Below are 27,765 nucleotides of genomic sequence, written 5' to 3' on the forward strand. Positions count from 1 at the left end.
TTGGCTCAGTGAATAGAGTGTCGGCCTGTGGACTGAAGGGTCCCAGGTTCAATTCCGGTCAAGGGCACATACCTAGGTTGCAGACTCAATCCCTGGCCCTGGTTCGGGTGCATGCAGGAGGCAACCAATCAATGTGACACTCTCATTATTGATGTTTCTATCTCTCTCCCTCTTCTTTCCTCTCTGAAATCAATAAAAATATTTAAAAAATATTTCCCTTGTTTCCTGTCAAGGGTTGAAATGTAACCCAGGTTGCATTCTTTAAACAAATAAAAGGGTCCTGTTGCCTAGGAAATAACATCATTTCTGCAGATATTCATTTATTTAGCAAAGTGCTAGCCACCGGGGGAATGGGACATTATAATCCTTTCCTACCCAGAAAGATCCCAGGACCAATTTCAAATTTCATCCTTTGGAGGGGGAATGAGATGGGCAGAGGTGCCCCCACATTCTCCCTTAATGAACTCATAAGTAGGGTATCATCTGTTTCTTACCAGCTCCACATACAAAGACCTTGTTCCCCAGGGTGACTCCAGCTCGCCGGCAGGTATGGATCCCCACAGACAGTGGCTCAATCAGGGCCCCTTCCTCAAAGGTGACATTGTCAGGAAGCCTGGGGAGTCAGCCGTTCAACACACTCAGTTAGTCCCTCTGGGTTGACAATCATTTACTGAGCATTTATGTATGTGGCGGGCAATGTGCTAAGCAATTCATGTAAATTCACTCCTGTGAACCCTCAGATTACATGTGGTAGGTAGTATTATTCCTATTTTACAGACAAGGACACTGAGGCTTGGAGGATTAAATAACTTGCTCTAAAGGTTCAAAACTAGTGGGAGGCTCAAAGGGTTTGGAATTGAAACCAGATACAGCATACCCATAAGCCTCCTCCCAGCATCTCTTTTTTTCTCAAGCAATCCCGACTATCAGCAGCTTTGAAAAATAGTGATTTAGAAGCTGGCGTCACTCTGTTCACTGTTTCCCCATTACACGTTCCAGAAGAACCACATCAGACAGCAGCAGCTGCCTGGCTGTCCCGGGCCTGGTTAAGGTGGGGAAGGCCCCTGACTGTACACAGCTGGTTAAATGCTGTGTCACCTTCCTTCACCACGGGGTCTTGGTTTTCACTTCCAAGACCACTGGTATCTTGATCCTTTTAACCATCCTACTGATGATGACAGCAAACATTTGCCTAAGGCTTTACAGGTTAGCCAGCTTTCTCTTCCATTATCTCATTTAATCCTCACCATGACCTTGTCAGGTGAGAAGGACAGGCTTTATTTTTACCTTCATTTTACAGAAGAGAAAACTGAAGCTCAATGACATTAAGAGACTTGCTCAAGGTTAAAATGCTAGTGGGTGGAAAACGCAAGGTCTGAACCCAGGGCTCCTGATTCCACATTCTCTGCCAGTCCCATTATTGGCTGACTCTTGGTACAAATAGCTCTGTAGTTAATATTTAATTTCTGCTAGTTCTTAACCGTCCAGTATTTATTTATTCAGTGCCCCAAAAAACTCCACATAAAAACCCTCAAGTTAAAAAAACAACAACACCAAAAACAAACCCCTCAAGTTCCAGCCTTGGCTGGTGTGGTTCAGTTGGTTGGGCAGCGTCCCATGCACTCAGAGGTCACTGGTTTGTTTCTTTGTCAGGGTACATGTTTGGGTTTCCGGCTTAATCTCCAGTAGGGTGTGTGCAGAAGGCAGCTGATTGATGTTGCACTATCGCATCAATGTTTCTCTCCCTCTCCTTTCCTGTCTCTCAAAAAATCAGTAAAATATCTTTAAAAAAGAAAGAAAGAAAGAAAGAAAGAAAGAAGGAAGGAAGGAAGGAAGGAAGGAAGGAAGGAAGGAAGGAAGGAAGGAAAGAAAGAGAAAGAAAGAAAGAAAGAAAGAAAGAAAGAAAGAAAGAAAGAAAGAAAGAAAAAACAAACAAAACCCTCAAGTTCCAAAAAGAAATAACAGTGGCAGCCAAACCATGTGCTCATCCTCATTACCTCTGTCACTGTTCACAATCCCCAAAGAATAAATCGCAAGGCCTGCAGATGGCCTGGCTGCCACCCAACACCCTTTTCTTCCCTCCCCTCTGCTTCTCTTACATCATTTCCCTACTCCTATCCACCCTCCTGCTCTGAGTGCTGTCATCACCCCTTCTACTCACCCCGTCAACTCTATGGAAAAAAGTTGGAAATGGAATCATGAAAATTCCCACTCTCATGGACTGCCAACCACACCCTCTCAGACCCATCTGCCCCTTCCCAGTTGGGCCTTCCCTAACGCTTGCATTGGATCTAAGCGGAGGATGGCCTTCGGTCAGGAGCTGCGTGCTTCTCTCCTCTTCACTCTGACTTCCCTTTGGAATGCGAACACCAAGGATAAAGGGACTGGGGATGGTGCAAAGAGAGGATTGCAATCTGGGAGATCTCACACATGCAGCCATAGCCAGCAGCATGGAGGCAGAAGCGCCAGGGGAGTCCTGGGGCTCAGCCCCTTTGCCACTGACCTTGAGAGAGTTACTGGGTCATCCTTCCCCAGCTTGTTCACTGGGGGTTGAGGGAGGAGGGGGATGAGAAGGAAAGATGAGTGTCTTCCCAGCCCTAATCTTTCATGACTATAAACACCAGAGAATGACAAGGCGATTTGGTGGTTTTCACAATAGGGTTCAGGGAACAGGCAAAAGGGTTAAAGAATAATTAAGCCAAGGAGGAAGCAGGAAGATAAACTGAATAAGGTGGGTAGGAAAATAAAGAGACTGGTAGAGAAACCAGCGAGAAGGGCTTGGGCCCATGGGCTGGGGACACAGCCAGAAAGAACCCTGGGAGGAGAGGAGAGGCAGGGGTTGCATGTTCCCTAGAGGGCCTCCCCCTTCCGCCCATCACCATCGCCATCCGGAGCACCCTCCCACAGCATTCCCTACAAAGCATCCCTCACCCGTCCCCAGCCCAAGGCTGTCTTTCCAGGCTAACCCTGTTCTAACCCCTGGACTCAAGGCCATGGCTATGACATATGATGGCACCATTTATTGAGCACCTCCTTTGTGCCAGGACTCATGTGGAGCACTTGATATACTTTTCTCATTAAATCCTGTCAATTCTATGCATTTCATCAGATTGGTTCCATTATCATCTCCATTTTACAGGCAAGGATACTGAGCTTACAAAGTTTAAGTAACTTGTTCAAGGTCACGCTGTTGGTAAATGGCAGAGATTAGTGGTTAGTTTCAAGCTTTACCTCTTTGTTCTTCTGTCTTCAACAAAAACTTTGTTTGGCGCCCTGAGTTGGAAAGGGCCCAGGAAAGGTGGTTCTGGAACCACTTGCTAAAAGGTGGACTCTGCCCACAAAACCTGTTTTCTTCTAGAGCAGGTTTGGATGTTGACTTAATTAAACTCATCATGAGGCCTCTGGCCTGTGACTCCTCTCAAGGTTTCCAGTGGGCACTTGAAAACTCAGATCTGTCAGGCTGCCCTTGTGATGGGCATCAAGCCTCCATCGGACAAGCCCATCCTGGCTGACAGCGCCACCGCTGGGGCCGGGCTGGGGTGGGAGGAGTCAGAAGGAAAGTGGCACAGCAGCACCCCAGAGCTCCAAGGGCTGGGCCATGTAGGAGGTACAGCACTCTGCTCCTGCCAGCCAGACACAACTTCTCACCCCGAAACCATTTTGAATGTTGGGGTCGTGCAGTGAACACAGGGCAGGAGTTCAAGAATCACAGCTTGACTCCTGGTTCTGCTCTGTGCCAAGTCTGTTAGCTTCCTCCTGCCTCTGCTAACTCTTGCAATAAACTGCACAACTGGGCCCTAGCTGGTTTGGTTCAGTGGATAGAGCATCGGCCTGTGGACCAAAGGGTCCCGGGTTTGATTCCAGTCAAGGGCACGTTCCTTGGTTGCAGGCTCCTCCCTGGCCTGGGCCCTGGCTGGGGCTCGAGCAAGAGGCAACCAATCGATGTATTTCTCTCATGTTGATGTTTCTCTCTGTCTTTCCCTCTCTCTTCCACTCTCTCTAGAAGATCAATGGGAAAATATCCTCAGGTGAGGATTAACAAAAAAGTAAAAATAAATAAATAAATAGACTGCACATCTGGTGCCCACCTCATCATTGTCCTTGTGGAGGTAAGATAAGGCATGCAAATGGCCAGGCACACAGTAATAATAACTGTGACATTACACGCATTGTCTTAATCATCTGAAGCAGAGGAAGGTTAAGTCATTTCCCCAAAGTTACTCACTAGGAGGGAGTGAATCCAGGGCCCAAAGTCATGTGCTGGCTCCTTGCCAGGCCTCCTCAGTAAGCCCCCCACAAGGCCACTGCTGTTAAAAGCTCTCCCTCCTGTAGCTGCAGTGGAAACCAATAATGGAAGATGAACCACAACAAGTTATCACCAGGATGGCTGCAAAGGAGTGAGCGACTTTAGCGACCATTTTCTACTGCTGCTCTGGGTGAGGGAGAGCTAGACTGAAAGGCTAAAACCAAGCACTGTGAGTCAGCCCTAGTGCTAGTCAGCTGCCCCCCCCCCCCCACCCACCCAGGAGAGCAGGCCCACTATGGAGACGCCTCATGTCTGGAATTAAGAGCTAAAAAGAACCAAGTCACCACAGGAAAGTAGAAGAAAGAACACCAAACAAATGGAGGGAGAGAGGTGCCAGGTGGCAAGGCTGGGCTGGGCACTGACTTGTAGCAGAAGTTGGCATCGTGTTTATAGAACCGGCAGAGGTTCCCATCATCGGGGGGCGTGGCACAGAAGAAGATGGTTGGTGACAGGTTGTATCGGCCAATCTTGCAAAATTCATCGATTTCTCGGGGAGCACCAGGCTCGATGGCAACGCGATCGCCTGGAGAGGAAAACAGGAGCAGGCACAGAGGTGCTGTGAGGGGGCACAGGCTCATGGGCAGATACCAGAGAGGAATACCCAGGGTGTCCTAAGCAAGCCCAGGCCGTTAGTGCTTCCAAAGGAAACACAGGACACAGCACAGACACACTCTGGGAGAGAATGACCATCCCACTTCTCCACAGATGGGTCTGGCGTGCCCTTTTACTAACTCATGGACCAGACCAACCTTCCCTCCAGCTCCACAGCCACCTCCCAGCTTGGGGAACACAGAACCAGTCCCATCTCTAAGGCAAGCCAGCTCCACTTCCCGTCTCAAACTGCTGCAAGAGAGGCAGCTAGTGTGTGGAGTTTGCAGACACTTTTTTCTTGACCTGTTTTGAAAACATGGGGCAAGGCCTTTACAAAAGCCATACAGTCTGGTTGTGTTTAGACAATAACTAGGAATCAACTGATTCCTGGTTAGCAAAAGCATTAAGGCAAACGAACCGCAGAGGCCTCCGACTCGGGTACAGCGGAGAGTGACACTCAGGCTTGTGAACCGCCCGCTCTATGGTACTTCTACTCTATGTCTCACTGGGTCTGCTTGGAAACCAAGCATTAGAATTGCTCTTCTCTCTTATTAGGAAAAATTTCAAGCACATCGCAAAGTTGAAAAACCTGTGCAGTGAACACCCAGATATCTTCCACCTAGATTCTTCAATTAACATTGAGCAACATTCACTTTATCACATACCCATCCATCCATCCATCATTTCAAAATAGGTTGCAGACATTAGTACACTTCACCCTTAAATACTTCGGCCTGCATAGCTGAAGGTAGAGTTCAATACTTGTTTATGGTTGTTTTTTAAGATAAAATTTTGATGTTGATGAAATGCACAAATGTTAAGTGGATCACCAGATAAATTTTGATGGATGCATTCACCTGTGTGATGTGAGCCCCTGTCAAGACACAGAACATTGCCACTGTCTTGGAAATGTCATTTCTTTGTGTTCCTTCCCAGTCAATCCCCACCTCCCCCCAAGAGGGGTGTACTAGTGGTATTAGGGCCCTCCTGAGCCTGAACAATGTGCTGTTAGCAGCCAGAGAAGAGCCCTGGGAGGTCTGCCTTTTACTAAGTGGTGATACATTAGGCCATTTCTTGTGTTTTTGTGTTAAATATACCCAGAGAATAGTGTAGAGTCCAGGTATGTAGTTAATGCTCATTAAAATAGTGTTGGTGGCCGGGCTGGTGTGGCTCAGTGATTGAGCATCGACCTATGAACCAGGAGGTTGAGGTTTGATTCCCAGTCAGGGCGCATGCCCAGGTTTCAGGCTCGATTCCCAGTGGGGGCATGCAGGAGGGAGCTGATAAATAATTCTCTCTCATCATTGATGTTTCTGTCTCTCTCCCTTCCCCTCTCTGAAATCAATAAAATAATATATTTTTTTAAAAGATAGATGGCCTGTCCTGACTGGTTTGGCTCAGTGGATAGAGCATTGGCCTGAGGACTGAAGGGTCTCAGGTTCGATTCCGATCAAGGGTATGTACCTTGGTTGCGGGCACATCCCCAGTAGGGGCTGTGCAGGAGGCAGCTGATCGATGTTTCTCTCTCATCGATGTTTCTAACTCTCTATCCCTCTCCCTCCCTCTCTGTAAAAAGTCAATAAAATATATTTTTTTAAAAAGATAGATGGCCTGATTGTATATAAATTAGGAATTCTTCCATGCCTTAGATTTATTGATTCTTTAATATTTATGTTTAAATTTTATAAACAAGTATATCAAGAACTACTCAAGGAGTGGTTTTATTCTTTCTAGATTAGTTGATGAGAGCTTCAAGTCAAAGTTAGCAAATGAAACAATTACATAAAAATTTTGTATACTAAAAGACGGTACCCACAGAAATCCCTGTGACCACTAAGATGTGACCTTCTACCTGTATGTCTCTTCCTTCTATGCCCTCTACTTTCTCCGCTGCCCAGTGAACTTTCTCCAAACTATGCTTTTAGTGTTGACAATGAATTCTCCAACTTAGTACTCAAGATCTTCCATGATTAGGTGGAGTTTATATTATTCAGTTTTGTCTTCTAATTATTATTACATAATAACAACAATAATACAACTCACAGTTGTATGGTGCTTTTTAAAGAGGGACTTTTGTACAGATTATGCAAATTATCATCCCACCTAACTGCCCAAGACAGAACCTCTGCTCTGAGCAGCACAGAGTTTATTAACAACAGATATAAAACTCTTGCCTCCGTAATTTTATTATGTTGTTCCTCTTAACTGGAATATTAGCTTCTGATCTCTTCAGAAATTCAAATACAAAACCTTGCTCAAGTCTCCACATGCTGGGCAGCCCAGTGACTCTGCACACTTTTTCTAGTGTCAGAAAGACCAAGGCAGGCATCCTAGCTCTAAGGCTAGCTAGTGTATGACCCCAGGCAATCTCCATGCTTCACTTTCTTCATTTGGAAAAATAATGCCTATCTTTTAGAGCTGTTTCAAGAACAAAGTAAGTAGTTTTATGGGCAAGTATTTAACATGGAGAATAACAATATTAAATCAATAAATGTTATCTGCCCTTTCAGAATTATTATTGTGGGTTTTGTTTTGTTTTGTTTTTGTTAATCCTCGCCCGAGGATATGTTTCCATTGATTTTTAGAAAGTGGAAGAGAGAGGGAAAGATAGAGAGAAACACATCAGTTGGTTGCCTCTTGCACCCACCCCAAACAGAGCCCGGGTCAGGGAGGAACCTGCAACTAAGGTACCTGCCCTTGACAGGACTCAAATCTGGGACACTTTGGTCTGCAGGCCGATGCTCTATCCACTGAGCTAAACAGGCTAGGGCTCATAATATTATTGTTAAATGTCTGGCTCAAAGACAGACCTATCTGCTCCATGAACCTTCCTAACACACTTGTGTCCATGACAAATGCCTTTCTTTGAACTTCTAGAGCCCATTCTTTACTGGTTTCACCACTTCACCCTATGGGCTTGTTCTCTAATTGTTGGTATATATATCCTGATGTCTGGTCTCCCCAAGTAGATCAAAGCATCCAAGGATCTTATCTTCTCCTTTTTCTATAGCCCTCAAAGCACCTGGTAAAGGCTGGATCTATTGTCGACACTGACTAAGCACCTGTTATAACTTAAATTTAGAGACACCCCCCCCCCCCAACACACACACACACTTCTTGTTATGACATATATTTAGAGACCTCGTCTCACAGGTGAGAACCAATCAGTGACTGTTTAGAAGCTATGAACCTTCCACATTGGAAGAACCCTGCAAAAACTCAGGGGGTTTCTCAACTTTACCGATGATAGAGGGCCTGACTTAACATTCCTGAATGAGACACATGTCTAGCTTCTTCAGAGCTGGTCTATCTCTCCCTATGTAACTGGGCTCAGAGAGCTTTCTAACTAACATAGGACGGCACCTCCTACCAACCTCCCCCTTCCTCCAAATAATCTAACATTATCTCCAGACTATATAGTGGCCTCATCAGGAAAGGAAGGTTAAAGCCAACAGCTAGCTATGCTAAGACAGCTTGGATTTAATTCACTGTGTTGGGGAATATATCATAGTCTGCCTCAGCCAAGAATTCCTCCCTCTGAGAGCATGAATTAAGCAAATCTAGAAACATATTGGTGGTTTTCTAGTTATCCAATAAAATCAAAGATTGCTTTGCAGGCCCTGGTTGTTAGTATGTGGAGGCATATTGTGGTTCCTGGGCCTGGAACGCTTTCCCCACCCTGGTACCTGGCTTATTTCTTACTTGCCTGCTTGGCTTAATTGTCCCTTCCTCAGACAAGCCAGGGGTCTGAGTAAAATACACCAATTGCACCCTGTTTTCTTCTCTGCTGTCCTCAACACAATTGTAATTAAGTAACTATCTGTGTGTCCCAGCTCTGTCTCCCACTTGGAAGATTAAGGTCCATGTGTTTCGGGACCAAGGCTGTCTTGCTGACTGTTGCATCCCAGTGTTTAACAGGGACCCCGGCCCCGAGAAAGCATGCATAGATATTGATGTTGAATGAATAAATTAATCCATTAGCTGAAGGGCTTTGCTCACCTTGTTGTAGGTGCTTTACCAATGACCCCACTTTTACGACTGTTCCTGATGCTTCATGACCCAGAACCATTGGCTTTTTCACAATAAAATCCCCAATTCGACCATGCTGCCAGTAGTGGACATCTGAGCCGCAGATTCCAACGGAATGCATCTTCAGCAGCACCTCTGATAAGAAAAAGGAGACAGAGAAAACAAGTGAGGGCGGGAACAACCCTTCTATTACCCCGAGGCGATTCTCTAGAGCAGTGGTTCTCAGCCTTCCTAATGCAGCGACCCTTTAATACAGTTCCTCATGTTGTGGTGACCCCCAATTTCATTGTTACAAACTGAACATAATTAAAGCATAGTGATTAATCACAAAAACAGTATGTAGTTATATATGTGTTTTCTGATGGTCTTAGGCGACCCCTGTGAAGGGTCGTTCGACCCCCAAAGGGGTCTCGACCCACAGGTTGAGAACCACTGCTCTAGATGAAGGAGAGGGCTTGGCTTCAAAGGCCAGGTACACAATTTAGGCCACAGAGGAAGGCAAGCTAAACAGCAACCCTGATTGAGTCTTGCAAGGCAAGAAAGCTTCCACACCGTAAAATAACTGCATATGAGGGTTAACTCTACGTGCCAAGCTGGCTAGGCTATGGTGCCCAGTTGTTTGGTCAATCGCTAGATGTGGCTGTAAAGGTATTTTTCAGTTGTGATTAATATTTAAGATATGGAAACAACCCAAATGCCCATCAATGGGTAAATGGATAAAGAAAATGTAGTACATATACATAACAGAATATTATTCAGCCATAAAAAAGGACATGTTGCCATTTGCGACAACATGGATGGACCTTCAGGGCATTATGCTAAGTGAAGTAAGTCAGACAGAAAAAGGCAAATACCAAGTGATCTCATTAATATGATATTGTAGAATCTAAAAAACCCAGGAACAACAACAACAAAAATAAGCTCACAGATACATAGAACAGATTGGTGGTTGCCAGAGGCAGAGGGTAGGGGATAGATGAAATGGGTGAAGAAAGTCAAAAGGCACAAACTTTCAGTTGTGAAATAAGTCATGAAGACCTAATGTACAGCATAGTAACTATAAGTAATAATCGGTGTTTTCTGAAAGATGCCAAGAGAGTAAATCGTAGAAGTTTTCATCACAAGAAAAAACTGTAACCACATGAGGTGATGAATGTTAACTAGACATTGTGATGATCACTTCACAATAGATACAAATCTGAATCATTATGTTGAACACCCAAAACTAACATAATGTTGTATATCAATTATACCTCAATTTTTAAAAACAAATAATCATTAGACTTTTTGTAAAGCAGATTACTCTCCATAATGTGGATATGCCTCATTCAATCAGTTGAAGTCCTTAAAAAGACAAGATTGAGGTTTTCTGAAGCTCAAGACTGTGACATTTTACCTAAATTTCCAGATTGCTGGTCAGCCCTACAAACTTCAGATTTGCCAGCCCTGATAATCATGTGAGCCAATTCTTTATTTTTTTATTTTTTATTTTATTGATTTTTTACAGAGAGGAAGGGAGAGATAGAGAGTTAGAAACATCGATGAGAGAGAAACATCGATCAGCTGCCTCCTGCACACCTCCTACTGGGGATGTGCCCGCAACCAGGGTACATGCCCTTGACTGGAATCGAACCTGGGACCTTTCAGCCTGCAGGCTGACGCTCTATCCACTGAGCCAAACCAGCTAGGGCATGAGCCAATTCTTTAAAATAGATCTTCCCCCTGCCCTCTGCATACATGTACAGTAAATCTATATAACAAATCTCTCTCAGTTCAGTTTCTCTGGAGAACTCTAATACACTGCATAAATAAGATATTATTAGGAGGAAGAAATTTATTAATCATGTAAGAGAAAAAAACTGTTTTCTAGGAGATAACTGTTACTAGACAATTAATAGACTATGCCTGATTCTTATCTTACAAAAGGGAGACTGGCAGAATCTAGGCTTGGCAACACTTCAGGAGCTATCAAGCTATGTTTTCATGCGTGTGGTTTTGTTAACAATGGCCGTGTTAATTTAAGCCACTCAAATATTTCAACTGGCATTTCAACCTTAATAGGTTTGACTATAGTGAGATTTGGTGGTATTGTTGTTGTCCGGTTTCCAAGTTTAAAATAATACTACTGAGCCCCTTTGCTAAAATAAGTCCTAAAGGATTACTGGCCTAGTCTGACTGAGATGACCATGTTACAAGTATCTCCCTGAGAAAAACAAAGAGACCCACAGCTGTGCTGTGCACTCAGGTGTCTTACACTGTCCTTGCCACCAACCTGAGGTGATCCACCAGGTGTGGCTCTGCAGAACTTTCTCCACTTTTGGTTTGAGTGAACATAGTAAGAAATGGCAGGGTGAATTCTGAAATCTAAGGTAGGGAAAGTCATTTGAGTTAGGGAAATTATCTCAGAATTTCCTCTCTTGAAGTTACCAATTTGTAATAAGAGGTTAAATTCAACTTGCTAGCCCGGTTAGTGTGGCTGGTAGTTGAGCATCAATCCATGAACCAGGAGGTCACGGTTTGATTCCCTATCAGGGCAGCACATGCCCAGGTTGTGGGCTCAATCCACAGCAGACGGTGTGCAGGAGGCAGCCAATCAATGATTCTCATCATTAATGTTTCTCTCTTTCCCTTTCCCTTCCCCTCTCTCTCAAATCAATAAAAACATTTTTTTTTTAAAAAAACTTACTTGCTAGAACTCTAGATGAAATGTACCATTGTTTCCCCTTCCAATTCAGGGACAGAAAGAGGCAAGAAAGTGAGAGCAGAATGCTGCCTCCAGGAGAAAAGCAGTACCAGGATCCTTTGAGTCAAAGGCAGCCCTTGTTTGGCCACCTCTAGAATCAACACCAACTTTTCAAGACACAGTGAGCTGTCTCTTTCACTTCTCTAACAATGATATCTTGGTGAAAACACATAAGTCCTAGATATACATTACTTGCTAAATACTGATAGAAACAGCTCTTGTCTGTAAACCAATAACCCAACTGAACTTTGAGTAGCAAAGCTCTGGGAACTCCAGGAACACTTCCTTCAATCTGATGTTCACCCAGAAGCTACAGTTGTGGGGTAAAGTGAGACAGCACATCCGAACTCAATCAAGGACAGAAAGGGGACCCGACTGACTGGATGTGAGATCAGCTACCTGTAGACACCCTGCCCCTTGCTCTCAGCCTTACTGACAGATCACCAAGTGGAAACTCCAGGGATGGGAGGGATTGGAAAACTGTCAGCAGGGATCTGCCTTAGTCAATAGGGTGGCATGACTTGCCCAGGTAGACACCACCCAGGAAACATGTGTGTCATTTCAGCCACAAGCTTGCACAGTGAGAGGCTAGAGTGGAACAAAGGTGGTGGAACCCTGCCCCAGTGTGCACACCCACTTTCGGCACCTGGATGATTAGGGCAGTGGGGCAGGGTTCCATGCAGCCCCTCCCATCCCCACTGGACAGGTCCTGGTCTTCCTGGCATGATACTCCCTTTTCTGACCAAAACATTAAGTTCTGCAGTCTCATTCCTTTTCAAAATTTGGATTCTGCCACCCAAATAGTAGCTTATAGTGGGTATAGAGTATCCCAAGGTCAAAAGAACAATTCTGCGTTTGGTCCATAAGATGTTTTATGCTCAAAAGTCAGTAGTCTGATATGGTAACTCTTCTCATTCTACCACTGTCTGTTTTATTGCATCAGCCAAGTGGAGTGTATCCAATTACGCTGTGGACAGTGGATGAGGTGGAGCCTAACAAAAGCATAGCTTTAAATAGAGGCAAAAGTATAAATTGTAGCAGAAGAGGGTGAGGGAGCAATGCCCATGTGACTCCAGGGGAAATAAGAAAATATGTTGAATATTCCAAGGACCTACCATTTGGGCCTGGTTCAGGAATAGGGTAGTTCTCCTAAAGAAAATAAAACAGAAAAATCACTTAGTATGCATAATAAATTTACCTTATGAACATTTTCATTTTTTAAAAAATTAAAATGGAGTTTCATTCAAATGTTTCTTTTTAGAGTTAACACAGGCTCAGGCCATACCGTTGCTGGGCGGCTGCCAGAGGGGCTACACTGAATAGTGCTGCACTCACATCACTCAACGATGCACTTTGCCTAGGGCTCAAAGAAAAGTATGCTGAATGCATCCCCAGGTGAAAGGAAGTTTGGGCTGCCACCTAGATTTGCATTCCTTATCAGCTCCTTCCCTCCTGAAAACACACTGTTAGATACAGATTTGTTTGGTCTGGCAAACTAGGGCAGGGAAAGTGAGAGGGTGTTTCCAGCAGCTACATGAGAGCAGCTCCGAGGGCTGGAAAAGTGTGAAGCTACTCTTTTCCCGCTCCACCAGGGCACAGACCAACGCTCGGCCCTCTCTTTCAAAACACCCTTTGTGGACTTTTAGAGGCCCTCTGGGAATACACGGGACCTGTTCACAGGTTCAAAAAGCAATCTGATTATTTCCGTGTTCACAGCTATTATTTATTTTAGAGAGAGGAAGGGAAAAAGAGAAAAATTGATTTGTTGTTCCATTTATTTATGCATTTCTTGGCTGATCCTTGTATGTGCCCTGACTGGAGATCAAACCCACAAACTTGGCATATTGGGACAATGCTCCAACCAACTGAGCTGCCCAGCCAGGATACAGCTATTATTATTATTTTCCCTCAATGTCAACTGGCTAGGAAATTCCTCGTGATGAGGAAAGAGAGTGAGTGGGCAAATCCAAGTGGTTATTTTATTAACTAGAGGCCCAATACACGAAATTCGTGCAAGGGTAGGCCTCCATGGCCCCGGCTGCCTCACGGCCCTGCCCCCCTCCCACAGGTCATTCCAGGTCATTCTGCCATCCAGTCTAATTAGCCTATTAGCTCTGTATTATATAGGATTCTTTGAATGCAGCCTAAAAGAGGAAGAAGGGATATGAAATGTTCACAGCACCTACTATGTGCCAGACAGTGTTCTGGGCTTTACACACATCATGGCACATGGTCCTCACCGTAGCCCATAATTTGCAGATGAGAAACCTGAGGCTGGGAAGTTCAATAACTTGGTCAAAATCATACTGCCAGAGTGGATATATCAGGGCTAACCCCAGGTGTGTCTGATTCCCAAGCCTGCTTCAATGCATCCCAGTGCACCCCCAAGGTGGAATATGCCTTTTCTCCTTCAGGGGAGGTGACGCAAGGAGCCATCTATTGGGCGCCGAAGGAGGTCGGGGCTGGGCCACACACAGAGCACTCTGGGAGGGACACTACTCAAAGCTTGTCTGCTGAAAGCTTCCCCAAGATGCTTTCATAGGTAAGCAATACACAACATGCGGCTATTTAGCTCACAAGATAATAACCTTAATGCCAAAGACCATGCCTTCAATCTCTTCAGAACCAGGTAGTGTGCTGCCCCAAACCTGGTGTTCTTGTACTGGTTAAATATCTATTCTCCCTAACAGCGTTTCCAACGGAAGGTCTGAGGTTCTCGCTCATCTCAGATTACCAGCCCTTTCTGTTGAAGTAGCTCAGTGCTACTTTGAACTCCTTGTCTCCAGTGAAACCAAGCCCAAAGTGATCACGCTAACGCTGACCAACTGCTTTGTATCGGGTTCTGTGCTAAGTGCTGTACATGCATCACCTCGTTTAACCCTCACAGCAGCCTATGTGGTACCTTCTGTTATCATCTCATTTTCCATATGATGAGACTGAGAAGGGTGAGACTTAGCAAACTGCCCGTGGCACCGCTAAGGCAGTAAATGGTAGGGCTGCCTGATGTGGGCAGAGGGGCTCATGGCAGTTTTTCATCTCTTCATAATTTAAACCTGCTACATCTGCAAGGAAGGAAGACAGGCGTGAGGGAGGGAGGGAGGGAAAGAAGCGGGCAGAGAATCCATTTAGAAATGGGCAACTCAGGATAGCTATCACCAAAATCTTTTTCAAAGAAGTTGCTGGTCCCACACCTGACATTATACAACAACAGGGACTGCTGTATAGTTGTTTCAGTGATACTGAGTGAAATTTTTTTAACTGCAGGTTAAAACAGGCCTTTATTTCAAACATGGAAATGCACCCCACTCTGCCCCCTAAAGGCACTAGTAGGAAACTTCTCAGGTATAGAGAAAATTCCTCAGCATACTTTTCGTAGCTTGCCTCCAGCCAGGCTAGGCCTGAACACCCCATTTGAGAGTGGAGAGGGGGTAAGGTTCCAGCTCACAGCAACTGCTGGGCACACCGAGCAGGCCCTGGGTGTCACTGACATTACTACCGTAGATATCTGCTGGAGTTAACAGAGGGGACCAGCTTTGACCTTCCCACAGGAGCAAGACTGCAGTGACCTTCCAAGACACTAGGGGGTGCTGCGCCAATAGCCTGGTTTTTCTTGAGTAGCAAAACACACTTAATGATGAAGCGATTATTATTTTTTAAATATTATTTTTTATTGATTTCAGAAATGAAGGGAGAGATAGAAACATCAGTGATGAGAAAGAATCATTGATTGGCTGCCTCCTGCAAGTCCCACACTGGGGATTGAGCCCGCAACCCTGGCATGTGCCCTGACTGGGAATCAAACAGTGACGTCCTGGTTCATAGGTTGATGCTCAACCACTGAACCATGTCGGTTGGGCTTTATGGAGAATCAACTTTCCTTTTATGCCCTTTTTCTTGCTGACTCTCATCACCCTTACAACTCAGCTTGGCTCCTGACTCCCCTCTCAGCAGGAGACATGCCACCTGAGCACAAGACCATGTTAAAGATCAGCCCTTAAGTTTGTAAGTATCAGCCCAAGCCCAGCTGTGGCGCTCACAGAGTATTAGAAAGTTATCACAGCATGGTTACTAACAAAACCTTGCTTTTTGTTCATGGTTCCTTGTTTTTTGTTGGTGATGTTGGCTACAATCCTGTTTACTCAATCTCCTTTTCTTTCTCAGGTTTTGATGGTGATATTCTTTCATTTATCCTATTTCCCATTTACCAAAGTTCGTTAGGTCCTCTGATATCTGGAACTTTCACTCTTATTCCCAAGGCCCAATCAGGCACATTCAAGATTTCCTAAACCCAATTTCTTATCTGTGAGTCATAATAGCAAGAGATGAGTTGAGTAACTGTTCTTTATTGTGGTTATGTCAGTTTTCCAGCATTTTTTCACTTTAAGTCATAAATAGTTCACTGCCGGAATCCGGTCCACCCTTGCTGCTTGACACAGTCGCTGCAGGGAAGAAACATCTGCACAGCTTATGTTTCAAGGGACCTGGCGTATATGGCATATGTTTGCTCCCCCTCTTAGCGCTGTGTGTTTTAAACAGACCACCTCCCCGAGAAAGGTTGTTTCCCCAGGTTAGGGGTTAACAGGACTAAGGAAGAGAATAAATCAGTAAATCCCCCTAGTGTTACAGAAATACCATGTACTACTTATGAATAACTTGGACTAAGACTGTTGGCAATAAATTGGGGACTTGTTGGGCCACATCCCCAGGGGTCTGCCCACCAGGGAAAGCACCAAAGCCTATACCCCTGGAGACCCACCGACACAGGGCAGTCCCAGGGAAGGCAAGCAGCGAGGCTGGGAGGACATAACCTTTACTGGGTAGGATAATCTCCTTCAGTCACTTCCTCGTAGCTTATCAGTAGATCAGTAGAATAGGGACCTTGGAATAGCCCTTATAATGGAACACAGAGATTAACCTAGACATTATTAAAATCAACAGAACTAGATAGAGACAGGATTATGAAAATGAAACTAGGAACTGTAGAAGGTTTCCCGAAACATACCATGATGTAATTATAGAGGCACACTTATGGTATCAAATAGTATAAATATAGATGATATAGAACAATAAAGAGAGAACCCAACCATGCTGATCAACTGAACGCTGCCTCTGTGTCCTTCCTTCTTCGCCGACTCCGTCCACACCTTTGGGAACCCCTGGACCTGATGGGGCTGGACCGCAACAGTTCACATACATATTCTCCCTTCTATCCCCTTGAGGTCTTCCCATTTTACCCTCTTCCCCCGCGGCTCCCCCCCCCTCACCTGAATAAATCATGGAAATACTGGGGGAATATGTAATCACCTCAGGTGCCTCTAGCATCCTAAATGTTATCTTGCCTTTCCTAAATATAGTTTCTCAAATTAGCCTAAATATGTTTCTAAATATATCTTTTTTTTTTTTTTATATTTTATTGATTTTTTACAGAGAGGAAGGGAGAGAGATAGTTAGAAACATCGATGAGAGAGAAACATTGATCAGCCGCCTCCTGCACATCTCCTACTGGGGATATGCCCGCAACCCAGGCACATGCCCTTGACCGGAATCGAACCTGGGACCTTTCAGTCCGCAGGCCGACGCTCTATTCACTGAGCCAAACCGGTTTCGGCTCTAAATATATCTTAATGGTCCCCTTTCCTCTACTTCTGCCGGAACATCTGAGGTCACACCCTTTGTATATTTTGCATGGGGTGTAGCACTGGTCTCAACATGAGAAGAAATCAGAAGAAAGTGCCTTTTCCCTCCTCCAGCCAACCTGAGTGGTGCAGTGCAGACCCTAGAATCGCCTGTCCATGTACAAACCCAGGCTCCCTGCCACCAGCTCTGTGACCTCGGGGTAATTACATAACCTCTTTGTGCCCTGAATTTCATCCTCTGTTTAATGAAGATAATCATAAAAGAGAGTGCCCAACTCAGAGTAAATAGACAGCTTGTTACAAAATAAAACCAAAGTTCTTTTCCTATAATTAGCTCCCAGTATGGTTGAACCAGCTCTAGACAACCTCGTCCTTTTCCTTTTGAAAGGGCAAAGCTTTTATTGTTTGGGAGAAAAGTTGTATTTCCCTTGTTTTCTTTCTTTTAAAAAAATATTTTTATTGATTTCAGAGAGGAAGGGAGAAGGAAAGAGAGAAACATCAATGATAAGAAAGAATCATTGATCGGAGATCATCTGGCCCCCACTGGGGATCGGGCCCACAACCAGGGCATGTGCCTTGACCAGAAATTGAACCACAATCTCCTGGTTCATAGGTTGACACACACTGAGCCACGCCCAGTCGGGCTGTGTTTCCCTTGTATCCATGTCACTACTAGAGAATTTGACTGCTCCTTTAAAGGCTGGGATATAGCCCCAACCGGTTTGGCTCAGTGGATAGAGCGTCAGCCTGCGGACTGAAGGGTCCCGGGTTCTATTCCAGTCAGGGGCATGTACCTTGGTTGCTGGCACATCCCCAGTAGGGGTGTGCAGGAGGCAGCTGATTGGTGTTTCTCGCTCATCGATGTTACTAACTCTCTATCCCTCACCCTTCCTCTCTGTAAAAAGTCAATAAAATATATTTTTAAAAAATAAAAATAAAATAAAATAAATAAAGACTAGGATATGAAAGAATGTGAGGTTAAGACACCAGCAATGTTTTGGGCTTCATTCTATCTATTGTAAATAAGATGTAAAGCCACACCCCCTGCCTCAGAGTGAGGGGCAACAGGCATGGCTCGAAGGTGGTCATCCATGCCCCAGGTCCTCAAAGCCCACCTTCTCCCACCTGCCAGGTCTCCTGTCAGCCAGTTGGCTGGCTGTCCTGCACACTTAAGGAAAGCAGAGCGGGAGGCCTTATTTTTGCTCTCCTGCCCCGTCAATTTCCCTCTCTTAGAATGCCTAAAGGGTGTTTTAAGGGTGGGAGGAAAATCCAAAGGTTTCCCAGTTGGCCATTTTGTCCTAAGAGGCTTTGTTCTTGGCACTGGTCCTGGCAAATGGGATCAAAGTAGAAGGGTCAGACATGCTCCCAAAGTCCACCCAGCCAGTCTCCAGCCCAGGCTGTCAGTGCTCCAAGCCTCCTGAATTCTCAATCTCACTTTGTGCTCATTTGCTTACCTCCCAGGAACCATTTCACTACTGGGTGATCCCTCTCCTTCTTCAAGATCCCACATGAGATGAGAAGTGAGGGGAAACAGGCATTTGGAATGACTTCCTAATTCCCGTGGGAATTGGGGGAGATTTAGGTTGGGATTGTGGTATTTGGGGACATCCAGGTGGGCTGCCTAGTAGGCATGAATCATGAACTCAGAATGAAACAAAAACCTGCAAGAAGGCTTCTCTATCCCCACTAGCTGGGAAGGTGACCCCTTCCTCTCTGAGCTTCCCCAGCACCTAGAACTGAACCCATGCAGGATGGGTAAAGGATTATTTAATCCTCAGCTGTGATGAATAAATAAAATAAAAAATAATTTCCTCCTAATTCAAAATGTGTGAGCATAACCATACATGAACTTGCTAGACAATTATTTTTTCTTTTAGGTACAAAAATGGTTATTTATTTAGAATGAGAAATAAAACCACAATGAATCACAAATGTTAAGAAAGCTGATAGTGATTGTCGAAGAGAAACCAAGATGGCAGCATAAGTAAACACCTGAAATTGCTGCCTCGCACAACCACTTCAAAAATACAATGAAAAGACAAAATGGACATCATCCAGAACCACAGGAAGGCTGGCTCTGGAAAGAAAGAGAAAAGCACAGAGACTCAGAGGAGGTGCGGAAGTAAAGTGCGGAGGTACGGAGGTGCATGTGGAAAGGGCTGGCAACTGAGGACGTGGTTGTCTTTTTCAATTGGGAGGGAATCTCAAGCTCCTGACTGCTCTAAACTCCAGTTCCAGGTGAGTCTCTGGGGACCCAGACTCATACAGGGAGAAACTGGACTGTCTGGCATCAGTCGGAACTCGAGGGCGGCTTTCTCTCAGAGGTGCTTGCAGTGATTACTGGGACACTGAGACTCGGGGCCTTCTTAGGGTAGGACTGAGGATCAGCCATAGCTGTTTGCTCCACCCTGTTGATTCCCTGAGACCCTGCCCCACCCAAGCTGTGCACAGAGGTTTTTGCATATGAAAGGCCTGGCCCTTTGTAATCTGAAAATTACCTAACAAACTGCAGCTGGGTCAGAGAGACCCAGAACATCCAAAGAAGGCCCAAGGCCCACAGCAGCTTGAATTGCTTCACAGCTGGGCCTCATCTGGGCACCTCCAAACCCCAAACAAAGAAGAGGAATCTGCAGATCTCTCCATAGCTCCTGCTGGGTAGCCTCAGGAAGAGGCTAAATTAGCATCTCCGTAGAGATCCAAGAGCCAGTGTACCCAGTGGTCAGAGTGGGACCATCCAGATTACAACTCCTCAGATCCATAAGGGACTCAAGGGGCAGACTCAGTGAACACCAAAGCCCCACTGAAGCAAGTCTTGCCCCAAAAGGGTGTCTCCAGCACAGAAGTTCTCCCACTGCAGACACAGCTGATTCTCACGGCCAATTGGCCTGGAGGTCAATTCCTCCCAGTGATACCTATAACAATCAAGGCTTAACTACAATAAGACTGTGCACAAAAGGATGCACCAAGAGTGTCCACCTCAGGTAATTGGGGAGGCTGAGCCACTGGGCCCTATAGGACACCTAGCACACAAAGCCACTTTATCAACACAGGGAAGCATAACAAAAGCAGAGACAAAGAAACAGGTCACAAATGACAGAAATGGAGGAAAGCAAACTACAGGATATAGAGTTCAAAACCACACTTTTAAGGTTTTTCAAGAATTTTCTAGAAACTGCCAATAAATTTAGTGAGACCCTCAAGAAATCTAGTGAGACCCTCGAGGTTATGAAAAAGGACCAACTAGAAATTAAGCATACACTGACTGAAATAAAGAATATTATACAGAGTTCCAACAGCAGACTAGAGGATCACAAGAATCAAGTCAAAGATTTGAAACACGAAGAAGCAAAAATCATCCAACCAGAAAAACAAAAAGAAAAAAGAACCCAAAAATATGAAGATAGTGTAAGGAGCCTTTGGGACAACTTCAAGCAAACCAACATCTGAATTATGGGGGTGCCAGAAGAAGAGAGAGAGAGATATTGAAAACCTATTTGAAGAAATAATGACAGAAAACTTCCCCTACCTGGTAAAAGAAATAGACTTACAAGTCCAGGAAGTGCAGAGAACCCCAAACAAAAGGAATCCAAAGAGGACCACACCAAGACACATCATCATTAAAATCCCAAGAGCAAAAGACAAAGAGAGAATCTTAAAAGCAGCAAGAGAAAGAAAGCCAGTTACCTACAAGGGAGTACCCCTAGGACTGTCAGCTGATTTCTCAACAGAAACTATGCAGGCCAGAAGGGAGTGGCAAGAAATATTCAAAGTGATGAATACCAAGAACCTACAACCAAGATTACTCTACCCAGCAAAGCTATCATTTAGAATTGAAGGTCAGATAAAGAGCTTCACAGATAAGGAAAAGCTAAAGGAGTTCATCACCACCAAACCAGTATTATATGAAATGCTGAAAGGTATCCTTTAAGAAGAGGAAGAAGAAAAAGGTAAAGATACAAATTATGAACAACAAATACACATCTATCAACAAGTGAATCTAAAAATCAAGTGAATAAATAATCTGATGAACAGAATAAACTGGTGAATATAATAGAATCAGGGGCATAGAAAGGGAGTGGACTGACTATTCTCAGGGGGGAAAGGGGTGTGGGGGGTGTGGGAAGAGACTGGACAAAAATTGTACACCTATGGATGAGGACAGTGTGTGTGTGGGGGGGGGCGGGTAAGGGCAGAGGGTGGGGTGGCAACCGGATGGAGAGGAGCTATGGGGGGGGGGGGGGAAGAGGAACAACTGTAATAATCTGAACAATAAAGATTTAATTAAAAAAAGAAAGAAAGAAAGCTGATAGTATGACAAAATTCAGAAGACAGAAATAATAACAACTCATATCTTCATGGAACTCATTAATGTTTAAACTTGATCCTGCTCTTTATAATTAAAGATCAACCCATAATCCTAAAATTATTTTCCCTTTAACTTGTTCTCTTCATATACAGCTAATTATAAAACATTCAGGCCTGAATCAAATGCCTGGAGAGGTATATGTAAATTCTATAGATAACTCTCCATAATATTCAGCTCCCTGGACACGAGGACTGTATTGTTCCTGTTCTCCCTATCCAGATGCTTGTGCCCAAAATCTGGTAGAGCTGGCTATCAGGAATAAGGGAGATAAGTGTTATCTTATCAATGAACTTTTATTGATATGTGATACAATATGTACATAAACTAACAGGAGCTTTAGAAATGTTTACAGCATTTTGACATTACTGTAACATCCAAAAGTAGCAATACAAATAAACTGGCCCATGGCCAATTGAGAGAGAAAAATAAAATTGGTCCATCTCAGAAAGTTTGTGAAGCACCAGGCCAGTGTCGCTCAGTGGTTGAGCATCGACCCATGAACCAGGACATGGTTTGATTCCTGGTCAGGGAACATACCCAGTTAGGTTTCTGGCTTGATCCCCAGTGGGGGGAGGATTTAGGAGGCATCCAACCAATGATTCTCTCACATCATTGATGTTTCTATCTCTCTCCCTCTATCTCTCTCTGAAATCAATAAAATCATATTAGGACCCCTTGGCAATGGGCAAGGAGACACCTGACTGGTGGTGTTGCTCTTATGTCAATCAAGGACAAAGCAGATGTATAGTCCTTAGTTTATCCTAGCTTGATGCCTGTGTTGGTGGCCAGAGCTGTTTCATGCCTGAAGCACATTGAAACAAATAAATAAATGCTTCGTCCACAATTTAAAAAAACATAGTGGGGAAAAATAAAAGTTTGTGAAGCATTGTGAGGACTGAGTATTCTAAAATTCTCATAAATATAGAAACTAACTCATGCTTTGAAGTTCACGTGATCTGAGATTAATCCTTAGTAAATAAAAGTCAGCCTAACTTACTTGATTTAAGTAAAACAGACATGTCTTTTTTTTTAATCTGTGTTTTACAGAAATAAGTTCATGTTAATAACTGACTTCGATGTCTATGAAATATTTCTAGAGGTTAAGTGATTTTTTAAAAAAAGAATAGTGGAGGCTATGGGAAACCCAAGAGTGTGACTTGGTTCTTCCCTGCTCCCTGACTTCCCACTTTCCGGGCTTTGCATTTCTCCAGACATCATAGTGCATTTAAGCTGGACTTTGATGAAGGAACGTAGGAGTTAACATCTTACACAATGGCCAGTGTTTGATAGATAAAAGTCACTTCAAGCAAATGCCAAGTTTTTAACTGCTTGCTTTCACAACAAGCTCCCAGCAGACAAAGACTTGAGATATTGTTTAGAAAGGACATAAAATAAAAGAAACACTACAACTTCATTGAAAGGGACCTTACCAGGCGCCTAACCATGGACATCTACCCCTGTCTCTGATATGCACCTCTGCCTATAGGTGACATCAAAGACTCCTCCAGAATGAGAAGCTGCTGACATCAGAGGAAGGCAGCTGTCCCAAGACATCGACAAAGCCTGTATAACTATGGATTGGCAGTGAACTCATAATTCATTATTTGATTGTCTTTACCTGTTTGCTAATGTTATTCATCAAATACCTATACTTGTCCTTTGGATTTTTCTATATAGTTCCACTGCTTAAGATTACTGAACATATGTAAAATAACTGTTAATACTCTTTTCATGGCTTATGTAAATGTTATACTAGATGCCAAACACAGAAAAATGAGACAGAAGGCAAACCTTGGGTCATAATGGTTCAGAGAACAGCAATAATCTAGAGTGCTTTTTTTCACAACCAAAGGCCATAAGACCTGACTGCTTTCCATTGACCTGCCTTTCCCTTTTTGGGAAAATTCCACTCCAACTCATATACCATGGTTATGGTATTGCCCCGTCCCCAATGGTCAAGACAATGTAGATACTGAGACTTCCTAGGAACAAGCCTTCCTAGCTCTGGGAGACTGACCACACCATCAGAACAAAAGTTTGGTCATCAACGCATCCTTCAGATTGATACGTGACCAAAAGGGGAAATTGTAAATGAAAAAGGACTTCTATGGAAAGTAACCTCACAGGGTGATGTGATCCTAAATTCCTAACTGGGAAGGTCATGGTGAATAGTCACACTGCAGGTATATAACTTCTTTTTAAATACGTTTTTGTTGATTTTAGCAAGAGAAGGAGAGAGAGAGAAACATTGATGTAAGAAACATCAGGCTGCCTCTTGCACACCACCACCAGGGATGGAGCCCACAACCTGGGCATGTGCCCCAAATCGAACCGGGGCCCTTTGGTGCACGGGACTACACTCAACCAACTGAGCCACACCAGCCAGGGCTATAACTTCTTTAGTAAAAGGCTTATCTTTGCCTTAAGTAAGCCCTGGCCATTCTTTCTATGCATCTAGGTTAACACACCTTCAACATACACTTTCAGACCCCCTTCTTCTAATATATATCCACCCCTTTCGGACCTCTCCTAAAGCAGACCACCCTCAAGAGAGCACAAAATCTCATTTCTTGTTCCCTGGCATATGTTTTTTGGATGTTTCTTAAACCAACACCTTCAACAAGCAGCTCAAGCAGCATCCATCTCTAGGACCTCCTTCCTGGGCCAAGGGCCCTTCCCTGTAAGGCTTTACTCTCTCTGACCTCCATCAAAGCCCTCACACTGTGTTATTGTTGCTGCATCTGTCTATCCCAGGGGTAGGCAAACTTTTTGACTCGAGGGCCACAATGGGTTCTTAAACTGGACCGGAGGGCCGGAACAAAAGCATGGATGAAGTGTTTGTGTGAACGAATATAAATTCAAAGTAAACATCATTACATAAAAGGGTACGGTCTTTTTTTTTTTTAGTTTTATTCATTTCAAATGGGCAGGATCCGGCCCGCGGGCCATAGTTTGCCCACGGCTGGCTATCCCCTAAAGCAGACAGATGGTTAGGGGCAGTGTCCTCCTCCTCTCTGCCCACCCAGCTGAGTAATCTGCTGAGTCTCTCCAATCTCCATCCTGGTGAAGCATGTTCTCTTTGAGGGGGAAGGATATGTTAGCGAAAGGGCTGGCTGGCACCCGGCCCACTTACCCACTGCCATCCTAAGCCCATCTGAGATGGACTTTGTCAAGGGAGCCCTGGCACACTCCCAGAGCTGACTTTGCAGCTCCCCAAACTCCTAAACTTTGGCCTCAGGAGCCAAGGAGCAGAGGCAGGGTCTGGGTGAAGGAAAAATATACATAATCCTTTTAAAGGGACAGGGAGCAGGGTCAGAAAGGGAAAAGGCTGGAAAGTGAGCCAGTGGACGAAGGGAGGTAAGGAAGAAAGGAGCTTTATAGATATGGAGACTTTCAAGACCCAGGAGTCTGGCAGAGGCACAGGGAACGCCAGGAGTCCTGGGGATGCAGGCTTGTACTGGAAGGAAAGCGGGGAGGAGCTGAGTACCTAGTTAAGTGCCGGGCACTCTCCTGATCATAATAATCCTGCAAAGGAGGTTTTATCAGCTCCAAGCAAAAGGGGTTAAATACGAGCTCTACAGCTTTTACATGTCCCCCTGGCCCCCCTTTCTGCCCTGCACTGTCTGCCCAGAGAAATTTAGGGCACGTCCTAAGTCAGGCAGCCTCCCGGTATCCCTGCTGAGAAGCGCAATGACCGAGGTGTACTAGCAATCACCTCGCAACCTTCCCGGGCTCCAGCCACGTGCCGGCCTCGGGCTCCGTTCCGGGAGGCGCGCGCCACCAACCCGGCCGTTCGCATCACATGCCAACCGCCTCCCTCCCCCTCCCCCCAACATGGTAACCAACTAGGATCCCAGCGGCCGGACCGAGGAGCAGGGCCGGGCCGCGCTGGAACTGGCGAGCGGGCCCACCTGGGCTCCAAGGCCAGAGGGCAGGGTCGGGCTCGGCTCCCCACTCCCCTTCCCGTTTTACCAGGCGCAGGTCCCCGGGTCCGTGAACCACCAGAGACAGGTTCTCGGGCTTGGCCGCCGCCATGTCGCTCTCCCCCCCGGGGTGGAAGCTGCAGTCCGCAGGACGCTTGGAGGTTCTGGCGGCTGCCCGGCCGAGGGTCGTGGGTAGGAGGCTGGAGGCCGGGTTTGGACTTGAGCGAGGCGGCGCGAGCCCGGCGGGGGGCGGGGCTTCCTGGTCCCTGACAGCCTGGGCGGGGCTAGTGGGAGGGGCCAGCCCCCCCCCCCCCCCCCCCCCCCGGGTTCCCCTCGCTAGAGCCCCTGACTGATGAGGTCCCTGGGAGAGGAAGCAGGTCCGCAGCCTCCATCTGCTGCACACCTTCTGTCAGCCTCACATCCAATCAGACATTGCTGCCTTGAAAGCAGCTGGCACAGGCAACAGCCACCGGACCAGTGTTCCGAACTTGAGCTGCAGAAGAATGGGAACGCGCCATGTGAGGCAGGTTCTGGGAGCAGCACTGAGACGCTGAGAGCTGAAGTCTAGATCTGAGGAGAGGCCTGTGGGTCTGTCCATACCAGGGAGGCTGCCTGACTTAAGACGTGCCCAAAATTTCTCTGGGCAGACAGCGCAGGGCAGACCCAACAGGCGCCTCACTGATGTTGGCCTGGTGTCTCCAGCATCCAGCAAAGCACCTGGCGCAAGAAGGAGTGAATGAGTGAACGGGTCCATTAGTGTAGAGAAGCTGTGACATGGAGAGCATGTGAGATCTTGCTCCCTGGCATATAATGTCTTCTGCTTGACTCAAACTCGTAAAAATTCTCAAAAAGAAGAAACAGCTGTGAAATGGAATCTGTGAGCCTCTTTCTCCTCACTGGCTCTACTTCCTATGACAGAAGCAGAATTTCTGTCTAAATTATTCCTTCAAGCCTCTCTCCGCTTAGAAACAGTGAAGTTTTATTCTAACCAGAGAGAGCTGCCCAATGGACAGGCCGAACTCCCCCCTTTCAGAACAGCACTCAGGGGTTCATTCCCTATAGCCTCTTTTCCAGACACTCTGCCAGCTGCTTTACCTCCCCCAGGAGGCCTTCCTCCAGCCCTTCAAGGTGAGTCTGTTTGGCACTTACTGCATGCCCACAGATGGGACCCAGCATGTGCTTTCAATTCTTCCCCAACGCACTGGAGGCCCCCTGACAGGCAGGCCTCATTTCTTAAACAGAACCTGGTAACATGTTCTGTACAGTATAGGAGCGCAAAAATTTTTTTGATGATGAATGTGGATCAAGCTCTAGAACCTCAAAGGGCAAGTTGATAGGTTTCTTGAAAATTTGACATTTTTAATATTAAAAAATGTAAGTTGTTATTATAGTATTTAAACAACTTGTTGTGTCATGTCTACATAATTTCCTAACAGAGACCAGCATTCACAGTGGTGAGGAGCAGACTTTTCTAGGCATTTTACTGAATGAGGGATAAAATGCTGGCTTTGCCTCTGCTGGTGGCCTGCTTGGCACAGCTTCTCTGGATGGCTGCCTGCGTTTCCCAAACAGCACAGCACTATGAGGCACCGTCTCCACGGAATACAATGTTAATGTAAAAAACCATCAAACCCTGTAAAGAATTTTTGTGAGCTTATTTGAGCCAAACTGTCAACATATGCCGGGAAGCAGAACCTCAATGAATTGAGATAATGCTCCAGAGAATGGCGGGTTACATCTGTATTTATACATTGCAATCAAAGGAAAGGTACATAGGTGGGTTACATGAAATCTAGTATTGGTGATAGACTAGAGAGACGGGAAAAAGCAAAGGCAGGGGGGACAACTTCTGGGATTGGGTAAAAAGTAAAATGATAGACACATACTTAGGTGGATGCAGGAAAAATGAACATGATAATGAAGGAATTTGTGGTATCTGTCCTGGCTCCTAGCACATTAGGTTGTGCCCCAAGGGGTCCAGAAAAAGGGAAGTTACAAGTTACCCAGGCATTTCAAAGGGTATGTTATTATAGATGCAAAAAGACAGATAGGCTCAGTTAAGGTAAAGGTTGACCTTGTCAGTGAAAATACCGGCCTAGGATATAACTGCCCACCATAACTGCTTTTAGTTAACGTTTAATTTCAGACCATCCTTTGTGGTTTTTAGGTCT

At 45.3% G+C, this 27,765-nt stretch overlaps 1 protein-coding gene across 1 annotated transcript in view; it reads right to left on the reverse strand.

The window, feature by feature from the left end:
* Positions 1-25,818, reverse strand: part of SORD (sorbitol dehydrogenase) — a 37,543-nt gene extending 11,725 nt beyond the window's left edge. Inside the window, exons 1-5 of the mRNA XM_081105384.1 lie at positions 25,644-25,818; positions 12,785-12,818; positions 8,897-9,061; positions 4,670-4,829; positions 495-613 (exon numbers count right to left, since the gene is read on the reverse strand). Coding sequence (XP_080961510.1) covers positions 495-613; positions 4,670-4,829; positions 8,897-9,061; positions 12,785-12,818; positions 25,644-25,706 — 541 coding nt within the window. The 5' untranslated portion in view covers positions 25,707-25,818. The remainder of the gene's footprint in view (positions 1-494; positions 614-4,669; positions 4,830-8,896; positions 9,062-12,784; positions 12,819-25,643) is intronic.
* Positions 25,819-27,765: the final 1,947 nt, after the last annotated feature.

This window comes from Myotis nattereri (genome assembly GCF_964212035.1).
Source record: "Myotis nattereri genome assembly, chromosome: 1".
NCBI classification, from domain to species: domain Eukaryota; kingdom Metazoa; phylum Chordata; class Mammalia; order Chiroptera; family Vespertilionidae; genus Myotis; species Myotis nattereri.